Source organism: Ursus maritimus, unplaced genomic scaffold (genome assembly GCF_017311325.1).
Source record: "Ursus maritimus isolate PB19 unplaced genomic scaffold, ASM1731132v1 scaffold_15, whole genome shotgun sequence".
Taxonomy (NCBI): domain Eukaryota; kingdom Metazoa; phylum Chordata; class Mammalia; order Carnivora; family Ursidae; genus Ursus; species Ursus maritimus.
Genome location: NW_024423897.1, coordinates 24,150,453 through 24,171,831, shown reverse-complemented (window position 1 = coordinate 24,171,831; position 21,379 = coordinate 24,150,453). Strand labels below are relative to the sequence as shown.

The window sequence follows — 21,379 nt, the reverse complement described above, 5'->3', positions numbered from 1 at the left end:
CCTCACCTCTGTCAGTGGGGGCGAGAAGGCAGGGGTCAGGTGCAGACAGCAGATATCTTCATGTTTTAAAAATATTTTATTTATTTACTTGAGAGAGAGAGAGAGAGAGACCATAAGTGGGGGGAAGGGCAGAGGGAGAGGGACAAGCAGACTGCTTGCTGAGCAGGGAGCCCGATGTGGGACTCAATCCCAGGACCCCCGAGATCATGACCTGAGCTGAAGGCAGACGCTTAACCAACTGAGCTACCCAGGCGCCCCCGACATTTGCATTTTTAGAAAATGCTCTCAGATAATTCCCATGCACATAGGAGTAAAGATTGCCCAAGCAGGTGAGTATCCAGTTATCGTACTCACACCTGAAGCCGCGCTTCGGGCCAGAGACTTAGGGGGCTGCAAAGAGGAAGTACAGGTGAGCGGGAAGGGTAGCAGGAAGGCAGTCAGTGATACTTCACAGGGGATCAGAGTGGACGCACAGAGGTGCAAACAAACAGCGTATTTTAGCAAAGCAGACGGGGGATAGTTAGTGGTTTTTATGACACTGATGCTGAAATAAGACTGGACGGTCTGAATCATATATATGAGAACTTAAAAACATAAAGTGATACACAAAGCAATTTTTGGTAAGTGTTATTTAAGCGATGAAAAAATAGAATGCTTGGGCACAAATAGCTGATAAAAATTAATTGAACTGTCTAGAAACAGTAAGCACACAGACGTGTACTAAATCTTCAGGAAGTTCAGTCACATGTCAAAAGGCAATGTCCTAGGTCAATTTCTTCATTTGTCTTTAGATTCACTATCAACCAGAATAGACTACGGACTCTGAAAGATCCAGTATTTCCCAAACGTGGGATGTGTTGCACAGGCGATATGTCAAACAACGGGCACAGCATTAAATAATTCGAATCCCAGTAAGGGTATCTGATCCTTTTCCGATTCATTCTGCTTATTTTAAAGAGGAAGACTCAGTTGCTCCCCACCCTGGCTTAAGCAACCTTCTGATACCTAACAAATGGAGAGCAGGCCTTCGGCTCAGAGCCTTTGGCAAGCAGTGGGATCAAGTTATATTTTAGCAATAATAATTTATATAAATCATAACTTGTTTTGTTTTCATTGCATTTATATTAAAAGGAAGCTTCTCTACATGATTTTGCATTCAAGGTCATGATACAGTTTCCTTTACAAATACATTTCTTTAGATTAAAAATGTATTTAGAGGCACCTGGGTGTCTCAGTCGGTTCGGCGTCCGACTCTTAATTTCGTTTCAGGTCATGACCCCAGGGTTGTAAGATCGAGCCCCACATTGGGCTCTGCACTGGGTGTGAAGCCTACTTAAGATTCTCTCTCCCCTTTGTCCTCTGCCCCTCCCCGTTTAAAAATAAATAAATAAATAAATAAATAAATAAATAAATAAATAATAAAGACTCGCCTCCCCTGTTACTATTAAAAAAAAATGCAACATTTAAAAAAAAGAAAAGAAAAAATCGCATTTAAAGGTGAATAGTAAATAAACAATAGCACGAGTAGAATGCTGATATGGTAAAAGTTGTGAAAGTTGCAAGCAAGCGACAGAAGTCCCTATCAGACAGATGAGGAAACTGACTTGCAGGGAACAGAGTCCCAGCAGGTAGAACTCAGCGCGTCCACAGGGCGGAAGCTCTATAGTCACAGTCAGCAGGCGTTCGGCTATTTTGTGCTACTTGTGGAAAAGACCCAAAGAGCTGAGTCTGTGCAGTTTGAGATGCCTACCCTCTGGCCTCTGGACAAAATGTATTCCCAGAGCTTTTGAGTTCCATCGCTAGCCTCGGACATGTCCGTGTTTCAGTCCTGCCAAGGGCAAGGTCAAGTCGGTGGGCATGGCTTGTTCCAATCCTCTTACCCTACTTCTCGGTATGCACATAGAACTGAGGTCACACCACTCTCCTGTGAGATTTTGTTTCCCATCGTCTACCACAATTCCTAAAGGACAAATACAAGGATTGGAACTTTGAGCCTTGAGGGAATCAGACCGACTGCCCGCTTTTTCCGCTGAACTGTTTCAATATGACTGAACCTAAAAATATCTAGGAGAAGATGCTTGACAAGTGTGGACCCATAAGAAGAACAGCCAACATTTATTACGTGTCATTCACTGTGAGACACAAATCATGGAATTACCAGATATAATTTTCACAACAATCCCCCGATGTAGGCTTTCTTTTTCTTTTTCTTTTTTTTAAAGATTTTATTTATTTGACAGAGAGACAGCCAGCGAGAGAGGAACAGAAGCAGGGGGAGTGGGAGAGGAAGAAGCAGGCTCCCAGCAGAGGAGCCTGATGCGGGGCTCGATCCCAGAATGCTGAGATCACACCCTGAGCCGAAGGCAGACGCTTAACGACTACGCTACCCAGGCGCCCCTATCCGATGTAGGTTTTCTTACTTGCAGGTTCTGGTGGAGTGGCATGAAGCCTGGTAACTTGTCCCAGTCAAACATGTGTCACGAGGGGAGCCAGGATCCGAACTGGGCAACCCGATGGGAGTCTCACTACACCAGCACGCACCTCCCAATGTCGCCTTCACTGGACGGGCACCCTTGGCTCCCAGCCACTTGGGGAAGAAAATGGTCTGCTCTTGACAAGCTGCCCAGGTGAGGAGAGAGTGTGTCAGGTGCATAAGAGTACTAAAGATCCCTCGTGATGAACTAAGTTTCCAAGAGAAGGAGAAGCAGGTGGTAAGGGAGCCCAGAGGGGGAAGTGATTGGTTCTTGCTCAGAGATTGAGGGGGCGGGGATCAGGGAAGTTTAGAGAGCTCATGCTGGAACTGCGCCTTGAAGGATGAGTAGGCTTGTGCCAGGCAGAAAAGCGAGAAAGAGCATTTAAGGCAGCGGAAGTAATCCAGAGGCAGGAGAACTCACTATTTATTTGGGGAAAACTGATCAGTCTTGCATGCACGTTGCACAGGGAGTTAGGTCGGGCAAGAGTTGAGGGCAATGAGCTGGACAACCAGATTGGGTCCGGCAAGAAGGCCTTTATATGCCCTCACTCTCTGTCCACCGCGAGTCCCACTATGTTGCTCAAGGTTTTTCTATAACTCAATCCAGCTGGCATTTACAGTTTAAAATCCTACATGCCTGAACGGCCTTTCCATCCTCTTGAATGATATACACGAAAAAGGTTGTCTCGGCATGGATATATGCCACACATATACCAAAAGAAAATCACAGGCAGAAAAACTAAACTATAATTTGCAATACTGTCAAGAAAAGGTCACCCTAAAATTCCAAATATGTGCACAGCCTTGAGTTGAATCCTAGCACCCATTCTTCTGGAAAGTCATGGACAAACTGGACTGAACGCAGAGGAAGTTACCCAGGATGGTTTGACTGTGTGTACGTGTGCGTGCTCCCGTGTGTGTGTGTTTGTGTGTGTGTGTGTGTGTGTGTGTTGTTTCCAAGGGCTCAAACCATCAAAAAGAAATGGGATGCTAAAATCTCGACTGTGAGCTCCTTAATGGCAGGGATCTTGCCTGTCTAGATCTCTGCCATGTTCCCACTGCCTACAACAGTGCCTGGTCTGTATTAGTCGTGCAAACAGAGGCAAGCGATGTATGAATAAGTGAGAATGAGCTGAGAGTTCTGAGCCTCAGATTTAGATTTAGTCCTGCGGATACAGTAGCATTCTCCTAAGCAAACATCTGAAGTCTTCAAGCCTCAATTTTCTTGTCTGTAAAATATTGGGTTCATCCGTCTATTTCAGGTTATTCTCTTAATAAGACTAACAAATATCTCCATGGAGTGGCCACAGGAGACACCTGACGGCCCGGTGCACACACACCCTAACGAGCATCTGTTTTGATCAAAGCAGCTTCAGTTTCACTGTTCACAATTCCAAGGAAGAGTCCATTTGAACAAAAGATTTCCACACCTTAAAAAAGGTGTTTAAAAGCTGCTGGACTCCTTGAGCTCTGTTATCGCTGCCAGCTATAAAACCGTAAGTTTTTATAATGCTATGATATAGAGAAGTGAAATCTGACCAAAATCTGCAATGGCGAGGGTTGTCCAAACACTAGAATGTCCTACTTTGGATAATAAGGAGCTGCCTCTCCTCAGGAGAGGAGATAGACGGCTATCAGATAAGTTACAGAAGAGATCACTGCCCTAGCTGGTATATGCGACCAGATCACTTCTGAAGCCTTCCTCGAGTCTAAGAACCAACGTTCTATATTCTTTCAAGAGTTTTCAGTTAACAAGTATGGAGCATAGCTTAGTGGTTTTACAAGCAAGGGCTTTGAAGTCAGATGAACATGTGTGAGAACCCTGGTCCTAACCCTCCCCACCTGTAAGACACTGGCCAAATTAATCTCTCTGAGTCTCAGTCTCTTCATCAGTAAAATGGGAATAATAATAATACCTGCTCCGTAGAGTTTATTAAGGATTCAATAAGATGGCGCATGTAACACACTTAGCTCAATACCTGGCATAAAAAGCAATGTACTATATGTTGGCTAATTGAACATAATAATAACAAAATAAAGCAATGTTCAGTAAGTGGTAGATGCTACAATGATGATGATAGAGAAGGAGGAGGAGGGGAGGAGGGAGGAGGAGAAGGAGGGAGGGGGAAAGGAGGGGTGAGGAGGAGGGGAAAAGGGAGGACGAGGGGATGTCTGGACCAGGAAACCAAATTATTCCTGAAGCAACTAATTATTATACACAACAATCCCATCTACCCATACACACTCCTTTCCCCAAAGCCAGAAACTTAAAAGCAGCCAATGCCGATTCACAAAGAGAGGAAGAAATGACATTAAACCAGCCAGCAAAGGAAATAGAAGTCTGGAAAGAATAAAGGAACAGGAGCAGGCACCCAATATATTTGTTTGTCAGGTTTATCAAAATACAGATTCACTCATTTCTTAGAGAATAAAAGGCTCTCCAAGAACAATTCTAACTGTGAAATGTTTCTAAGAATCTTGTTAAAAATAACCTGAAATAGGCATGGAAACAAGAAAAGACATTCAGAAATCATTTTGTGAAAAGTAGGTTCTTGGCTCTTTGCTTGAATATAACCCAGAGCGCACACAATTGTTTGTTTCTATAACCAGAAGCCGTTCACTGGGTTTCCTCACTCAGGGCTTGGAGACGATTTCACAGCATTTCTAGTAGAACAGCAGCTAGAACTTTCTGCATGCCTCCTTTCCCCACAGTGCCCCTGTCCCTGCAGGCGAAATACCTCTGAACCCAGTGCTCAGAAACTACCCTGCCCCTTATCAGGAGGATAGTATGGTGACTTGCGCACCAAACCATTTCCCTTCACCACCCGTTCCGACAAGGAACCAGTGTTCCAGCAATAGGAGCCTTGTTCTATGAACCTGTGTTCCTGACTTTTTGCCTCAAAAGATGATGATTATGATAACAAGAACACAATTTATCAGTAACTTACACGTTCTAAGATCGATACGTACAGGATCTCACACAAGCCTCACAACAGACTTATGAGGCAAGAACCATTTCGCACTGGAAGAAACCGAGGCACAGAGAGGTCAAGCAACTTGCCCAGAGTCACACAGCTTCAAGGTGGCAGGACCCGAAGTCAAACTGAGGTCCATCGAATACCACATCCTATGCTTTTAGCCATGACACTAAACTGCTCTACCTGGACTCTGCTTCCTCGTAGGTTGGGATCCCGCCTTATTATTTCCTGAGCCTGAAGTCCTGGGCCTGACATCTCTATGTGAAAAAGGAAGACCATGAAGACCAGATGCAGGGGGATGTCTCTTTAAACCCAGCCTCAGGGTCCTTGTCCATATTTAAATAGTAATTGTGTTCCTATGAAGGGCTCAGACGATAGAAATTTATCCTGACGGGTGGGTGGCAATGTTTTCTTCCAATGGAGTCTCAGGCACCCAATCAGCTATGCAGCACTGAGTATCTATGGAGCCTGGGGAGCCATTCTCTTCCTTAGATATGTCTAAATTTCCTACCGTCCACAGACTGCCAGGGGAACCGTAAACCAAAACAACATGCCCCCTGAAATTAACAATATTACCTCTGGCACATTTCTTCCCACTGGCAATCCTTCCAGAAGGTCTCCAGCTTCAACTAAAGGAAATATTATGCTGGTTGAAGGAGGTTAGGCTCCGTCTTCAGTTTAAGGGCACCGAGGGAGGCCTTCTTGTGGTTCTGTAACTCACACAACCACAAAGGAAGGGTCTCAGGGTGTCTCCTTAGACATCCCACAGCCTCCTGGGCCATGCTGACTAATGCAGTCAATGCTTCCAGTGACCAATGTCCATCACCACTTTGACGTGGCCAGTGGTCATCCAATTTTTTCCTTCAGTTTTATTCTACTTATTCTCTACTTGATTCTCCTTATTAGGAACTCCCTAGTTAGGCAGTGCCTTTCATTCTGTGCTGAAATACATACTCTTAAAACTTCAATTTTTTGTCCCTCCTTCTCTCCCCTGGGACCTTGCAGAACGAGCCAGACCCCTTTTTCCTGTAACAGTCCTTAGATAAATAAAAACAATGCATATGACCTGAATCTTCTTTATGCTCTAAGCTTAGCATCTCTTGCTCCTGACATGGTTGCTCACGGGTCATTAATACTTCAAGAAAAATCACGGCGCTTGCCCTCTTCTGGACACACTCTAGTTTGTCGACACCCAGGTAAGATGGAGCTTCACTGCCTCCATGAGCCAGGGACCTGCATCCGGACGCTGTGGACCGAACACACGTTTACAAGGAGTGTGGCTTTCCGGTGGGTCTCTCGTATGCTCTGGAGGCGATTCCTTCCTGAACAGCTGCTCTGACTAAATGCGGAGGGCTGTATCCCGGCCAAGTACATGCTGTAAGGGAAGAGAGCCTGCCTGCTGGAAAGGGCTTGTCTGCAAGGTGACTGCCGGCACGCTAACCTCAGAGGTTCAGGGCCCTTCTTCACAGCAATAACACCGACTGCCTTCTACAAAAAAACTACAGGCTGTTATTTATTTATTTATTTATTTATTTATTTATTTATTTATTTATTTATTTATTGGACCTGTCTTGTCTTGGTAGCGGATGTGAATTAAGAGGAGCCACATGGCGCAGGGGCCGCGCTGACGTGGGCAGGTAAAGCACCTACCCCCTCCTGGCGCTGAGAAGAGACCCCTCTTGCTGGCCCTTGGCTGTGGTAAGGAGATTCTATGTTGCAAAGCCCAGAGGATTCGTTTAAAGCAGGGTTTCTCCACCTTGACACTGTTTAGAAATCTGGGGCCAGACCGTTCTTTGTTGGGGTGGGGGCAGGGGGCCCCCCACGCGATGTCGGCGGCTGAGCAGCATCCCCGGCCTATAGCTACTGGGTGTCTGCAGCACCCACCGGTTGCAGAAACCCAAAATGCTCTCAGACATTGCCGCATATCCCCTGACGTAGAAAATGGTTCCCAATGGAGAACAAACCTACACTACCTCAGTAGTCTAAGACGCGGGGCGAGCCCTGACCTTGAAGCATTACCTACAACTGCCCTGTTTCATTGGTGCCGGAAGATGCTGGCTGCTTGGTGATCAACACAGGCTTCCTGCTCTCTCCGCTGTACCGATGGTTCTCACTACCGCCGTACATCAAAGCTCCTAACACCTGTGCATTTCTGGTCCCCGAGTGGACCCATTCAACAGACTCTCTACAAGTGGAAGCCAGGTTCAGCTATTAAAAGTTCCTAATGCCTCTAGCATGATACAGGGTCAAGGGTCAGAACAGCACACCACACGGCCTCCATTCGTGACCTCGGCCCACCTCGGGCATCTCTGGAGCCGGGTGTGGCTTGGGAGTCTGCCCTGCTGAGTGGCACACACGGTCCCTCTTTGCTGCGGGCACCGATCCCAGAGGGCTGGTACCCAGAACCCTAACACCCTAGCAACAAGCGCGGCTGCAGAGCAAAAGGGGAAAAACAAATAACACAGAGAACATACCCACCTTGTTCCACATGGTTACCATGTTTTCGTTTGGGTCAGAGACATGCCTACAGGTAATTTAAAAGCCAGAGGCATATTCAAAATAGCAGCCCCAACTGTTCAGCACAGGGCACGATGTACCCAGGAAACAAGTCTCATCTCATGTTGCTTAAACAATTATTTAGAAACAGCGTGATTAATTTAATTTAATTCATCTCTGGTTTTTCTTCTGGCAGAGGGAGCTCTGCATTCCTTGTCTGAGGGTAGTGTTTAGAACACAGAGATTTCTACTATTGACTCGTTTCTGAAGAAATGCTTATCAGGAAGCTGAGAAAATAACTGGAGAAGTTTGTTTAACCAAGATACGAATGATGTTATATATACAATTATGAGAACGGCAATCGCACCAGCTTCCGTTTGGGGAGCACTTTCTGCATAACAGGAGTTGAACTCGGCTCTGCACGTATATGATATTTCACCTTAGCAAAAGCCCTAGGAGATGGGTCCTAATAGTATTCCCATTTTACAGATGAAGGAACGGGGACCCAGAAACGCCTGGGTTACACGTTGAAGGCTATATCAAGAGTAAGTGACAAGTCTCGGGACTAAAACCCAGTTGTGCCAACCCCCAGCCCTTCGGCCATGATGCTTTTGGTTACATACCAAAGTTCACCTTCTTCCAAGTCAGAGGTGGAAACTTTTCCTTGAAAAATGTCTCAGTGGAGGAAATAATGCTGAGGGCTCAGCCCTTCCGCCCAGAAGAGGGCATCCTGGAAGGCAGCTTAAGCCACTTGATTACTAAACTTAAGGCAAGGGGAGCTCTTCTGATGTTATTCTGCCTGTGTTCCTGGTGCGGTCCCAACAAACAACGTTTCCTGAGAGACTGCTTTAGGTTGTGACTGGGAAGGACGGGGACAGGCCAGCTTCATGTTTGTGTGACCAGCGCAGCCAGACAGAAACCCAGATCTTGGTTTAATGCTCTGCTGGGCGCCATCTTGAAATTCTTAAGAAGTTTATCTTTGAACCTGTGATGTCTGAAGGGACAATGGAACATGGCCTGGTGATAGGTGGGCACCAGTGGGCACAGGCTATGTGTGCGTATGTGTGTACGCCATAGCTCCTTGCTGCCTCAAAACATTCATGATAGATTCACCATGCAAAGAGTTTAGTGAGACTCCAAGCAAGTACAAGGTGAAGACATTATATACAGAAAGCGTTTTCCTTTTTTCCATGGTTTCTCTGTCAGCAACTCTACAACGTGTTTACCACTGAGTCTTACTGAATTCCCACAGATCGTGGGTCAGCCAGAATCCTGCACTCATGCTTCTTATCAACACATCTATGACTGAATGAACTGGGAATGCAGACAGCCCTGAGAAGCCACAGTTTCTATTTGACCAGAACTTGTCCATTGCAGGAGGAAGGCAGTGCTGTGCTACGATGGAGAAACCAACAAAAAAACCCGATCACGTCTTTCCTCACTCCTGTTGCTCCCCTGTATTAGCCAACCACTTCGGCTGAAAATATCAACACAGAAAGAAAGGATAAGATATGGCCAACCATGGCTCTTTTCCCTTCCAGTGCTTCCTTACCGATCAGGAAGCTGAAGGAGGCAGAGCGTTAGTAGAATGTGTGTGTTATCAAGAGGTGAAGTAAAAACAAATTGCATTAGTCTTGTGCACTGTCTGATAAACACAAAATACATACACACGCTTGAATCGCAAAATACGATCTGCGTGATTTGTCTCACTTTGGTGATTCCATATAAACAAAATGCTCTCGTATTTGCACTGAAAACTGGCATTGCACAATATACAGATGAATAGTAAATTTTTGCTAATAATTTAAAATTATACTCTATTTTTCTCCTGGAGGACAGGTGAATAGCAAAAAAAATACACCACGACAAGGTGAGAGAAAAACTGCAGATGAAAGAAAAAGCTTTACATTTTAATACTTTCCATTGAAGTTTTTACCTGCCCTTTGCCCAAGGGGCCCTGCATTTGCATTCTGTGTGGGGCCTGCAAATTCTGTAGCCAGCCCTGGAGGAGGCTGGGGGAGATAAGGCAAGGTCATCCTCACCCACCCCTGATTCACCCAGATTAAGTATCGCATTGGCTCAATACAATGAGGTAAATGTTGAATCCATTTGTAACCTCCGAAGTTCAAGGCAAAGGCCACAAAATAGCTTTTAAATGTCAAACAACTTTCCAACATTAGCAGAAACCTCTAAGCATCCAAAGTAAAATCAAACCTAAATTATTGTCTCATCCATGGGTAATCTTCCAACCCACAGTGTGAAAATCTCTGTTTAAAAGGGTAATTCTGGTGTGTTGATATCGAAAATCAGCAAGTGATGTCACCGTTAAAAAAAAAACAATGATTCTGGCTATGGAATTAATAAATATTTGTTTAAAGTGGTCAAAACTTATTTGAGTATACACATTCCAGGTGAGTGGCAGAGTCTGCTAAGAGCGTCCATCCATTCGACCACTAAGTACATGGATTGAGCCATGTGCTCTACCCTGGGGGAACCTCTGGGAATAAAATAGACGTGTTCCCTGCCCTCATGTATGGACAGTCTGGCTGAGGAGACAGATAATAAACAAAAAATAAACCAGTGATAAATTCTGATAACTCTTATTTATAAAGGAAACAACAAAGAGCAATAGCCTAGAAAATTTTTTTTCTCCTACTGTTTTTAGTGGAACCCTCATTCTCTTTGCCTCTTTCTCACTTTCAATTTCTCTCTATCCCCGTATTTTCCACCTCGATTAATTCCATATTTAAACCTGAGCATCCTAATCTTGTACATGGAAGTGTCAAAGACTTCTACAGTACATCCATTAGAATTGGCTTATTTATTATTGAGCTTTGGTTGGTAAGAGGAAGTCTGAGGAAAAGCATATACCGCCTCATTCCAGAGAGAAGGCTCTAGATGTTTTGTCCAATAGAACTTTTTACAGTAACGAAAATTTTCTACTTATAATATATGGCTACTGAATCCTTGGAATGTGGTTAATGGCTATCCTATGGGATAGCACAGCTCTGGAGATCCCCAAGTCAACAAAAAAAACCTGTTTATTGGTGGGGGGATTGAGGTTGGGTAATGGAGGATAGTAACCAAGAGCCAAGTTAGATAGACAAGAAGTTCTTTGGGAAGTTCTTGCAGAAGTTCTCAGCCTTCTGAGGAACTGAGTGAGTGTCCTAGGTTTGGGCAAGGTCTAAACTTGGAGAGCCACGGGAGATATCTAAGCCTGGCCTGAGAGCAGAGAAATCCATCCCCAAAGCTAAACTCTGCGTGCCATCTCTGCATTGCTAAGCATGCAATCTTAGCTATTTACCTAACTTATAAATAGTCTGTTCTCATAACATAATTATCTCTCCCCTGAGGATGGAGCTTTGCAGTTAGCAAAGCAATTTCACCTCCATTACCTCGTTTGATTTCCACAATGAGGTAGTGAGACAGGCAGGGCAGGGATTATTTACCCAAGAAGCCCAAACCTGGAATCCTCAGTGGATTTCATGTAGAGAAAAATCTCTGTTCTAAGGTTTCTGTCAGTGCCACAAATCCTTGCTCTACTTTGGATCATCGGGGCTAATCTTCATAAAGACAGTTAACAGAAGAGAAGCGAGACCAGGGAAAGGCGACAGAAGCACTCCTTTACTCCTTGTCAAGTCTCACAATGCACCAGGCACTTTACTAGGCTCTGAAGACCTAGCAGAGATCGGCACTGGCAAGATCCTTGACATTTATCCAAGGAAAATGGACAAAGAACTCCAGAATCAAACCCCCAATGAACTCCAAATCACATCAGCATGGCTTATTCGAATCTCCTGTCACATTATGTGGTCACAGACTATGTGATCACACTTCACCTCCCAAGTGGCCAGAGTCACTTGGCTTGAAGAATGGCTGAGCTGAGGCAACTTCCAAAGGAATTTTACTAGTTAAATCACATATAATTATTACCCTTTAAGAGACTCTAAAAGGACCCAAGAATTATAATATGTGTCATCACCTGGAAGCACTATCAATGCCAGCACACAATGACCCTTCCGATCCACTGGAGTCCGAGTCAGCAGTTCTCAAAGTTTAGCACACGTAAGAATCTTCTTGGCAAAAATTTCATTTTCCCTACCTTGCTCCAATTCCAGGAATGGGGTCCAGGAATCTGTGTTTTTACTAAGCTCCAGGTGATTTTAATGAGAGTGGTCTACTGACCATAGTTTGAAGGAAAAATGATAAAAAAAAAATAATGAAGGTTACAAATTAGGGGAGAGGATCATGTTCTCCCAACCTTTAACAGTATTGCATGGACAGTAATGGAAGAATGAAGAAAAGCCTCAGAAGGGACACAGAACTAGGGCCAGCGGGCAGAAGTCTTAGAGATGAAGCTTTCAACTCAATAGAAGGAAGACCTTCTGTACTCTAGAGTCACCCAACCATTGAGCAGGCTCATCAAGTAGTACGATCCTCTCCTTGCAGGAATTCGAGCAGAGACTGAATGACCCTCGTCAGTGACGATGGAACCGGTGGTTAGGTAGCAGTCCCTCCAGCTCCCATTAAACCTTGTGCACAGCCCCGGTGATGTCATTATTTACTTAGGTGTCTCTTTCTTCAGTTAGGCTGTGAGCTCTGGGAGACTCCGGCTCTCATTTGTCTATCTACCACCTCATACACAGTGCCCGGCACATTAGGGGCTTAGTGAACAGTTACAGTGAATCAAACCTTAGAACCTAACGACTCAACTTCCAGAACCGGCAAACCTGGACTTCTGATGAGTTTCCGATAACGTCCAAAGAAAATTTTGGATTTTTTTTAGTATTCTCTTCTGCTGGCCACAGTGACGCCTTGGCAATATCTCTGATTTCTCCTTCAGTGAAATTTTAAAAGTTCCCTTCAATGTATGTCGTATATTTTCATCTTGTACTTTTTTAGTAACTTTAGCTACTGCGTCTGTGGATGATGGTATTTTTCCTAATCCACATTCTAATTGGTGATTTCTAATGTGTAGGAGTCACTGAATGTTGGACTATTTGGACATCCTTGTTGGAATGTCTTAGTTTTCATGGTTTATAGAGGATTTTCCTGGTAAAAAATCATATTGCTTATAAATAGTTGCAGTTTTGCTCTTTTTTCTCATTTTTGTATTTCACATTTCTCCTTTCTGTCATTTGGATTTTGTATGCAATGTTGAACAGCAGAGGTGACAAGGCAACCTTGTCTTGTCCTGGACTAGAGTGGGAATGTACCAATGTCTTCTCACTAGGTTATTTCTTCCCTTCTCTGCCATTATCTCTGATGGGAGTTTCCTAGAGTAGGAAAGGTGACTCCTATAAGACTAAGAGAGAGACTGGTGGATGGGGAAAACAGCTACAGAGCCAGGTTAAAGATGTGACAAGAAGAGAGAGCTGGCTCCAAATCTGCTAAGAATCAGTTCACACCCATGATGAACCGCCTAGAATCCATTGCCCACATGCTGGCATTATATGCCTCCTTCTAACATATGTGGGCATACAAATTAAAACTGCCCAAGAAACATATATGACAATAATTCATGTTTGGAAACTATTTTTAAAAGGCTATGTAACGTACATACCTTAACAAACTACTTCATCAGCCAACCATGGTATGTTCACTTCTATTTTCATCATGAGCTGTATATTCCAAAGAAGATGTTAATCTCACAGAAAACCAAACACGACTGCAGACGTCTCTGCTACATTCTACATTAGTTTGTTCAATTTGAGTGGTCAAAGTCCATTAAGACTGCCTGACAAAAACATATTTTATTTCATTGGCTGCCCATATGTTTGTTCAATAATGAGATGTTGCAAATAAATCTTTAAAAAAAGGAGGGTGGAGGTGCCTACGTGGCTCAATTAAGTGGCCAACTCTTGGTTTTGGTTGAGGTCATGATCTCAGGGTCCTGGGATCCAGCCCCTCATGGGGCTCTAAGCTCAGAGGGGAATCTGCTTGTGGATTCTCTCTCTTCCTCTGCCTCTGCCCCTCCCCCGGCTCATGCACTCTCTCTCTCTCTCAAATAAATACATAAATCTAAATAAATAAATAAATAAAATAAAATGTTGCGTAAGTCAAAAGACTATAAGAATAGGACCAAGATTGGAAGGCCTACTATTCCAAACCACTGAGGCACACTATCCTATTTTTAGTTCAACACGGAAAAGTAAAATTCTATTCTCCCAAAAAGACTTTAAAAGAAAAAGGCCCTACAGTTTCACTGTGTTGTCATTACCTGGCTCTGACCAGTGTGGTTCTTGGGTTGCAGACTAAGTCCTCTATATATTATAGATTTTCAGGGAAGACTTTTTTTTTTTTTTTAAGGCAAGATAATTATCAATTTTGAGTGTTTAATCTTTCATTAACCTGAAGACAATCATGAAGGCTTTGTGTGACCTCGGGTCAGTTCTATACCCTCTTTAAAACCCTCGGTTTTCTCATTGTTAAAATCATGATAATTACAATAGCAACCTATTTGGTTGTTGTAAACATTCAATGCAACAGTGCATTCAAAGTTCTTAAATACAGTAACTGGCACATTTTCCTGGAATTATGTTGGGCTTCATAATCTTTATTATTAATAACATAGAATGACATAAATTTGTCAATGAGTGCTTTGCATGAGGAAAATGAAGTTGCACTTACCAAATTCCAAATTTTATTTTATTCTATTTTATTTTATTTTTTAAAATAATCTCTACCCTCAACATGAGGCTCAAACTCATGATCTCAAGATCGAGAATTGCATACTCTACTGACTGAGCCGGCCAGGTGCCCCTCAAATTCCAAATTTTAAACATGCAGCAGAATGTTCAGGCATCATCCTATACTTCCGTGATTTACATTTTGTCCCTGTGGTTGAAATTCGCATTTATTTAGCTTGAACTCCATATTTTCAATATCAGCTGATTGGTTCTTCTTTTTTAAAGCTCTAAGTCTGCAGTTTAATATGGTGGTTCTCCCTGAGAGTGACAAAGTGTCCAGATTTAGTAACATGGTAGACGACAGTTCCATTTATGGAGATACAGGAGACTCTGGAAGCTTGGAGTAGTGGGTGGGTGGGGTATATAAGAGAATTCTGTTTAAGGTACATTAAATGTGAGATTCCTGAGAGGCACCTATATAAGGCTGTCAAGAAAGCAAATTGGATTTTGTGGTCTGGAGTTTAGAGGACAGCTATGATCTAGAGCTATTAATTAAAGAGAGATTGATGGCACAAAAGCTGTGGGTGGTCAAATCGCATTAAGTGAGAATGCCATTTGAGAAGAGTATGAAGAACCAAGCCCTGAAGAACTCTAACATTTAGAGGCCAGAGAGAGTAGGAAGAACCCATATGATTTCACTCCTATACGGATTTCAAGAAACTAAACAAATGAGCAAAGGGAAAAAAAGAGAGAGAGGATCCACGAAACAGACTCTTAACTCCAGAGAACAAACTGCTGGTTACCAGACGGGAGGTGGGGAGGAGATGGGTGAAATAGGGGATGGGGACTAAGGAGTGCACTTATGATGATGAAAAAATAAAATAAAATAAAATAAAATGAATAAAGGGAGAGAAATCTATGAACGTGTATGGTTTTATGAATGTTTGTAGATGCATTTAAAAAAATCACCAGACTAGTTCTAATTGTCTCTGAGGTGAAGGGTAGGATCAACAGGATAAAAGCTGATTTTACTTTTGATTGCTTGGGTTTTATATATCTTGCCTGCTTACAAGATTTTTTTTTTTTTTTAAAGATTTTATTTATTTGACACAGAGACAGCCAGCGAGAGAGACAGCCAGTGAGAGAGAGATAAGCAGGGGGGAGTGGGAGAGGAAGAAGCAGGCTCCCAGCAGAGGAGCCTGATGTGGGGCTCGATCCCAGAACGCTGGGATCACGCCCTGAGCTGAAGGCAGACGCTTAACGACTGAGCCACCCAGGCGCCCCTGCTTACAAGATTTTTAAGAAAAACATAAATTGTTCTTAAGTGGTGCTCGTACCATTGATCTAGGGAATTAATTGTTTGCTTTATTAATTTATTCATCAAGAGTTCAAGTTCCTGTTGTACATCAGGCAATCTACTGGGCATCTGGGATGGAGCCGTGAACGAAAGAGGCAGGATTCCTGTCCTTGCAAAGCTTACACTGTAGTGGATGCAGGCTCCAAACAGTCTTCTCTGTGTCGGCTCCCCCACTCTTACCAGATTCCTCACCTCCCCCAGGAAAGTATCTCAGACCAACGTCCTGCACTTTTCATTACCCCATGCAGAACTACGAACACTAGAGTACGGAGAGTTCACCCGCAAGCCTCCTCGGAACTACCACCTCTGTTTGTCACCCACTGCAGGCTTCCAAATGCAGCAGGGACAAAACACGGTGTCAGTAAAATAGGTCTCTTGGGCTGCCCTTGAAACCCCCAAACACCTTCTGTGACTGTTTCTATGGGAAAAAGGCCCCTCCAGTTCTAACCAACTGACTTAGCAAAGGCACCGCTAGAGCAGACTCTGTAAGCAGGTGACAGCCTGGACTCAGGCAACAGCGAACTCAAGCAGCGTCTAGGCCCCCACACAGAAGTTCCTGAGCACACACTTTACGGCTGGGTTCTTCCTATGACCCTCGCTTAAGGCGCAATAATCAGGAGTAGTCTTGGTGGCCCTTCCACCCGCGGGACACTCAACCCCAGACGAGGCTTTAACTACAAGTCTGCCCACACTAGTGGCAGTAAATTGAATTCAGGCTTCCGAGCAGCCTCTGAGGCAAAGGGTTTATATTTCACGGCAAACCCTATTTTCTCTTCTTCATTTCTTACACATGCAAATGAAAATTCCCCAATTTTCAGTTGCCAGGACAGCTGAATACTGTCATCACAAAAATTAAATGCTTGTGTCAAAGAAGGAACTGCTTTTTAGAAATTCTTGTGCATCTTGAGGCAAAGAAAAAAAGTGCTGCTGACAATTTATCTTTGCTACAGGATGAATGTACTTATTTAACACATGGTTTTCATGGCTGAGAATGACTCTAGCCCAGGGGAGCCAGAAAATTCTCAGAGTTTAGAGCGAGGCATCGTGACTGCTCACTGAACATTCAGCTCCAAGTTACTCTCCCCTCCATCAACCCAGGTGACCTTGGGTACACCACTTGACCTTCCACGCGCTTTCACATTCCACTTCTTTCCATATGCTGTTCTATTTGCTAGAATGGCTTCCTGACCTCTCCTCCAAGTCTCAAATTCTTAACAAATGCTGTCCTCTGAAGCCTTTCCTGATTTTCTCAAGCCAAATCAGCTTCTTTCCTCCTCAAATTCCCTTCCTCAGTTATCTATGCCTCCATTATACCATTTATCACGTGATATTACTGTTGCACATTTAACCTATTTATTTCATTTATCATGTTATTTTGTGGCCATCTTAGGGTATCAGGCCATATGTTATTACTACTGCTCTGACTAATCATATTAATAACATTGTTAGGAATATTATGAGTGCTTACTATGTGTCAGGCCCTAAAAGAATACATTATCTCTAGCTGTCACAAAAGCCTTATGAGATGGACGTTATTACTTTTCTTTTTCACAGTTGAGTAAAATAAACCAAAACAGATTATACAAATGGCTGGTAGTGGCACTAAGAGTCAAATAAAGTCTATTTTACCTTAAAGCCCATGCTTTTAACCACACTGCAAAACATGACCTATAAATGATAGTAGATAATATTTACTAAGTGCTTACTAGGTGTTGGGATCTGTACTACACGCATTAGCTAATTTGATCTTCACATAAACCCTATGACATAGATTCCGCGATTGGGATCTCAGGTTTTTTTTAAAAATGAAATTGAAGTTCAGAGTGGTTAAATGACTTGCTCAAGGTCACAGAAATGTGGAGGCTGGATCTGAATATAGGCCAGTCTCCCCCAGAGCCTGAGTCCTTATCCGCTATTCTACTTCATGACCAGAGAGTAGAATGTTCTTTAATCTTCATAAACACTGCACAGTTTTTCAAGAACAACCCCTCTGGAAACAAAAAACTGGAGAGGTACCCATTCTGAGTCACGCAAATACAGAAAATCTCCCAAGCCCCTAAGCACTCACCTTAGCACATGTGTGGATCCATTAATGGTTGTGGTTGAACAGGGGACAGTCTGGCCCAGGATGGAGGGTCTTCGGTAGCGCTCATCATCACAGCAGAGGATGATGAGGAAGGCACGTCGAAAAGACTTATTCAAGAAGGCGTAGAGAAAGGGGTTCAACCCAGAGTTGATGTAGCCAAGCCAGAGGAAAGCCGTCCATACCTGCCCAGGAACGGTGTAGTCTATGAATGGATCCACGATATTGGTGACAAAGAATGGAGCCCAGCAGAGGCAGAAGCAACCCATGATGATGCACAGGGTCTTGGCTGCTTTGGTCTCTGTCCTCATGCGATGAGTGCTGTGCTGGTCGGCGGGCTGGGGCCTGCCTTCTGAGGGGGCTCCTGCCCGTTGTAACATCTGGATTTGGTGGGCATGCTCCTTCGCTGTGACATAGATGCGGTAATAGGCCAGCACCATGAGGAGAAACGGGATGTAGAAGGCCACCACGGAGCAGGTGATGGCGTAGGGCTTGTTGACCATGAAGATACAGTAGGTAGAGTTAGAGTTCTGGTTGAACTTCCTTTTTTCTATCTGAGAGTTGGAGGGAGAGAAGAAATGAGGAAAGAAGGGAGAATGGGAAGGGAAAAGTGAAGAGAAAGAAGGAGACAAAGGAGGAAAATTGTGAGAAAAGAAAAAGGATGAAAAAGCAAAAGAGGAATTGGAAGGGAGAGAGAAAAGGAGGGGAACAGGGAAGGGCAGGGAAGGAACAGGGAAACACAAGAGGAAAGAGAGGAGGAAAGAGAGAAGAAGTTTTATCAGCCAAGTTCTCTTTTCCTAATAAGCCTATAGCACAGACCCACAAAGGTAGAAAGGAATATGATTGCGTCCCGGAGCGCAGAGGGACTGTCTCTGCACAAGGGGCTGAAGGCCCCAGGAAAGAGGAGAAATAAGATAGGGACAAAATCATCCTTCAATCTCCCTACCCAACCAAGAGCGGAGTTAGCGTCTCCTCCCTTCCCCGTCTGCCTGCACGCAATAGATCTGGTAGTAGAAGTCTTTAAACTGTGGCCTGTCTCCTTCAAGACTGTTCTTATGTCTCAGCAATTCCTATATAAAATTTAGAATTAGCTTATTAATTTCCATACAGATCTTTGGGGATTTTGATTGGAGATAGAGCAGAATGATTGAGGAAAACGGACTTCTTTGCCACAGTAAGCCTTCCATTTCACAAACATGGTCATTCTTTCCTTTACTTAAATCTCTTAAAATGTATTTCAATAACATTTTACAATTTTTTTCTGTAAATGTCTTGCACACCTTTATTCAGATGTATTCCTAAGTATTTGATTTGTTATCCTATTGCAAATGATGCCACCTTAAAGTCCTTAATCCGAATTGTTGCTGGTATGTAGAATCCGGTGAAAATTTTTTGCATGGCAATGTATCCAGCAACTTTATCAAATTTGTTATTATTATGTCATCTCTAAATTCTTATGAATTTTCTTCATAAGTACCCATATGATCTGCACATAATAAAAATTTCACTTCCGCTTTTCCAATCTTAGTCCCATTTTTCTTGCATTATTGAACTTGCTAAGACGTCCAGTGTAATCCTGAATAGAAGAGGTAATAGTGGACACCATTTCACATTCTCAGTTTTAGGAGGGGAGTTTCAATGTTTTAACTATTAAGTATGATAGTTGCTGGAAGTTTTTTATGGAAGCTTTCTTCTTTTTTTAGTTTGATGAGAATTTTTTAAAATCATGAATAGATACCGAATTTTGTTAATGAATTTTGGGCGGGAAAAAGATGATCCTGAGGGTTTTCCCTCTCTTTTATTAATATGGTGAATTACAGTGACTGTGCTACATTCCTGGAACAAACCTCACTAGCGTTAGAGACTCTGATGCACTGGTTCTCTTTTAAGGATTGAAAGACTTTTCTCCCTACTATAAACTCTGTCTGCTGACAGCTCTGAGTTATCAGCCTTGTCTAGGAATAGCCCTTGGCTGAAGAGAGCTGTGTAATCCAATGACACCTCCTTGTCTGAGGTCAGCCTGCAACCAGTGTGAACATACACATGAACAAATGTATGAATAACATCTATGATACACACATACGTTATTTTATTTGTGTTATTTAGTGTCTTGTCTCATAGCATATCATAAGATTATAATATACCTTCCTATCGAATTGACCTTTTTCTCATAATGAAATATTTCTCTTTACCTCAAACAGGGTGACTTGCCTTCAGTGTATTTTATCACTGATAATAGTACAGCTACGCCAGCTTTCTTCTGATTAGTGTTTGCCTACTATATTTTCCATTATTTTATATCAACCTTACTGTCACCTTACATTTCATGGGCCTCTCTCACAAGCAGTATGTATTATGTATTGATTGGTTGATGAAAATATTGTGACCAGAACCTGCAGGGACCTAACCCTGTATTTCCCCTAGGAGCAAAGATTCAGTATTTGCTAATTCAGCGCTTGTGGCAACTTCCTAGAACCTACTTGCAGCGAATGGTGAGAATCAACTGCATTTGTATTGTGGATACATGGGTTGTGCTAGCTTCTCTCTAGGCCAGTGCAATGTGCAGATGAGTGGAAAGATACGCAATGCAATCACAGCATCATGGAGCAAATACTAGGCAAATACTAGGCTCTCTGTTCACAGAGAGCACATGCCCCATTCCCTAGCTGCACAAAGTAAATTGGGGATGCTGCTATCTCACTCTCAAAATGGACAGCAATTCTCTAAATCATTTCCCCTAGAAACTCTATATCCGAAGGTAAGAGTGTTGCACTCTTTTTAAAAGTTCTGATGCACAAAAGCTTATGCTTCCAAATGTCTTCTCCACTAGGGAGTAAGTTTAGCACAGAGATTAAGAGCATAGTCTCTGGAGTGCCTAGCTATAGTCCCTGCCAATCGGACTTCAGCTAATAACTTAACCGCTCTGATGCTCCGTTTCCCGAGGCCAATGATAGGATCTACCTCATGGCATTGTTGTGAGGCCTGAGTGAGGTTCACAGAAATGATGACTGATTGAACATGGACTCAGCGAACAGTAAGTGTTCAACATTGGTTGGCCATAATTACTACTCTACAGGTCATCGGAAACTTGAATTTCATTTCCCTTGAGAATGGTGAAACTGGAAGTTTGAAAGAAGAAGGATAGGATTCAAGAAAATATCCATACAGTCTCCCTGGTATGAATCCCCTTTTACTTCTCCACTCCTTGTCCCCAGCATTTCTTTCAGAAGCCCAAGGAACTCTTGTTCTGACATACCACATGCAAATCCTGGCCCAGCCTTGGCTTGGATATCCTTTCCTGGACAAAGAACAAGGCAAGATTAGGGGCTGGGGATGTGCTGGAAAGAAGAACAGGTAGCTGCT

The 21,379-nt window shown here is 43.3% G+C and overlaps 1 protein-coding gene across 1 annotated transcript in view; it reads right to left on the bottom strand.

Annotated features, from left to right (window-relative positions):
• HTR4 (5-hydroxytryptamine receptor 4) overlaps positions 1-21,379 on the bottom strand; it is a 45,700-nt gene that overhangs the window by 3,601 nt on the left and 20,720 nt on the right. Inside the window, exons 5-6 of the mRNA XM_040630619.1 lie at positions 21,273-21,314; positions 18,002-18,570 (exon numbers count right to left, since the gene is read on the bottom strand). Of these exons, the coding sequence (XP_040486553.1) occupies positions 18,002-18,570; positions 21,273-21,314 (611 nt within the window). The remainder of the gene's footprint in view (positions 1-18,001; positions 18,571-21,272; positions 21,315-21,379) is intronic.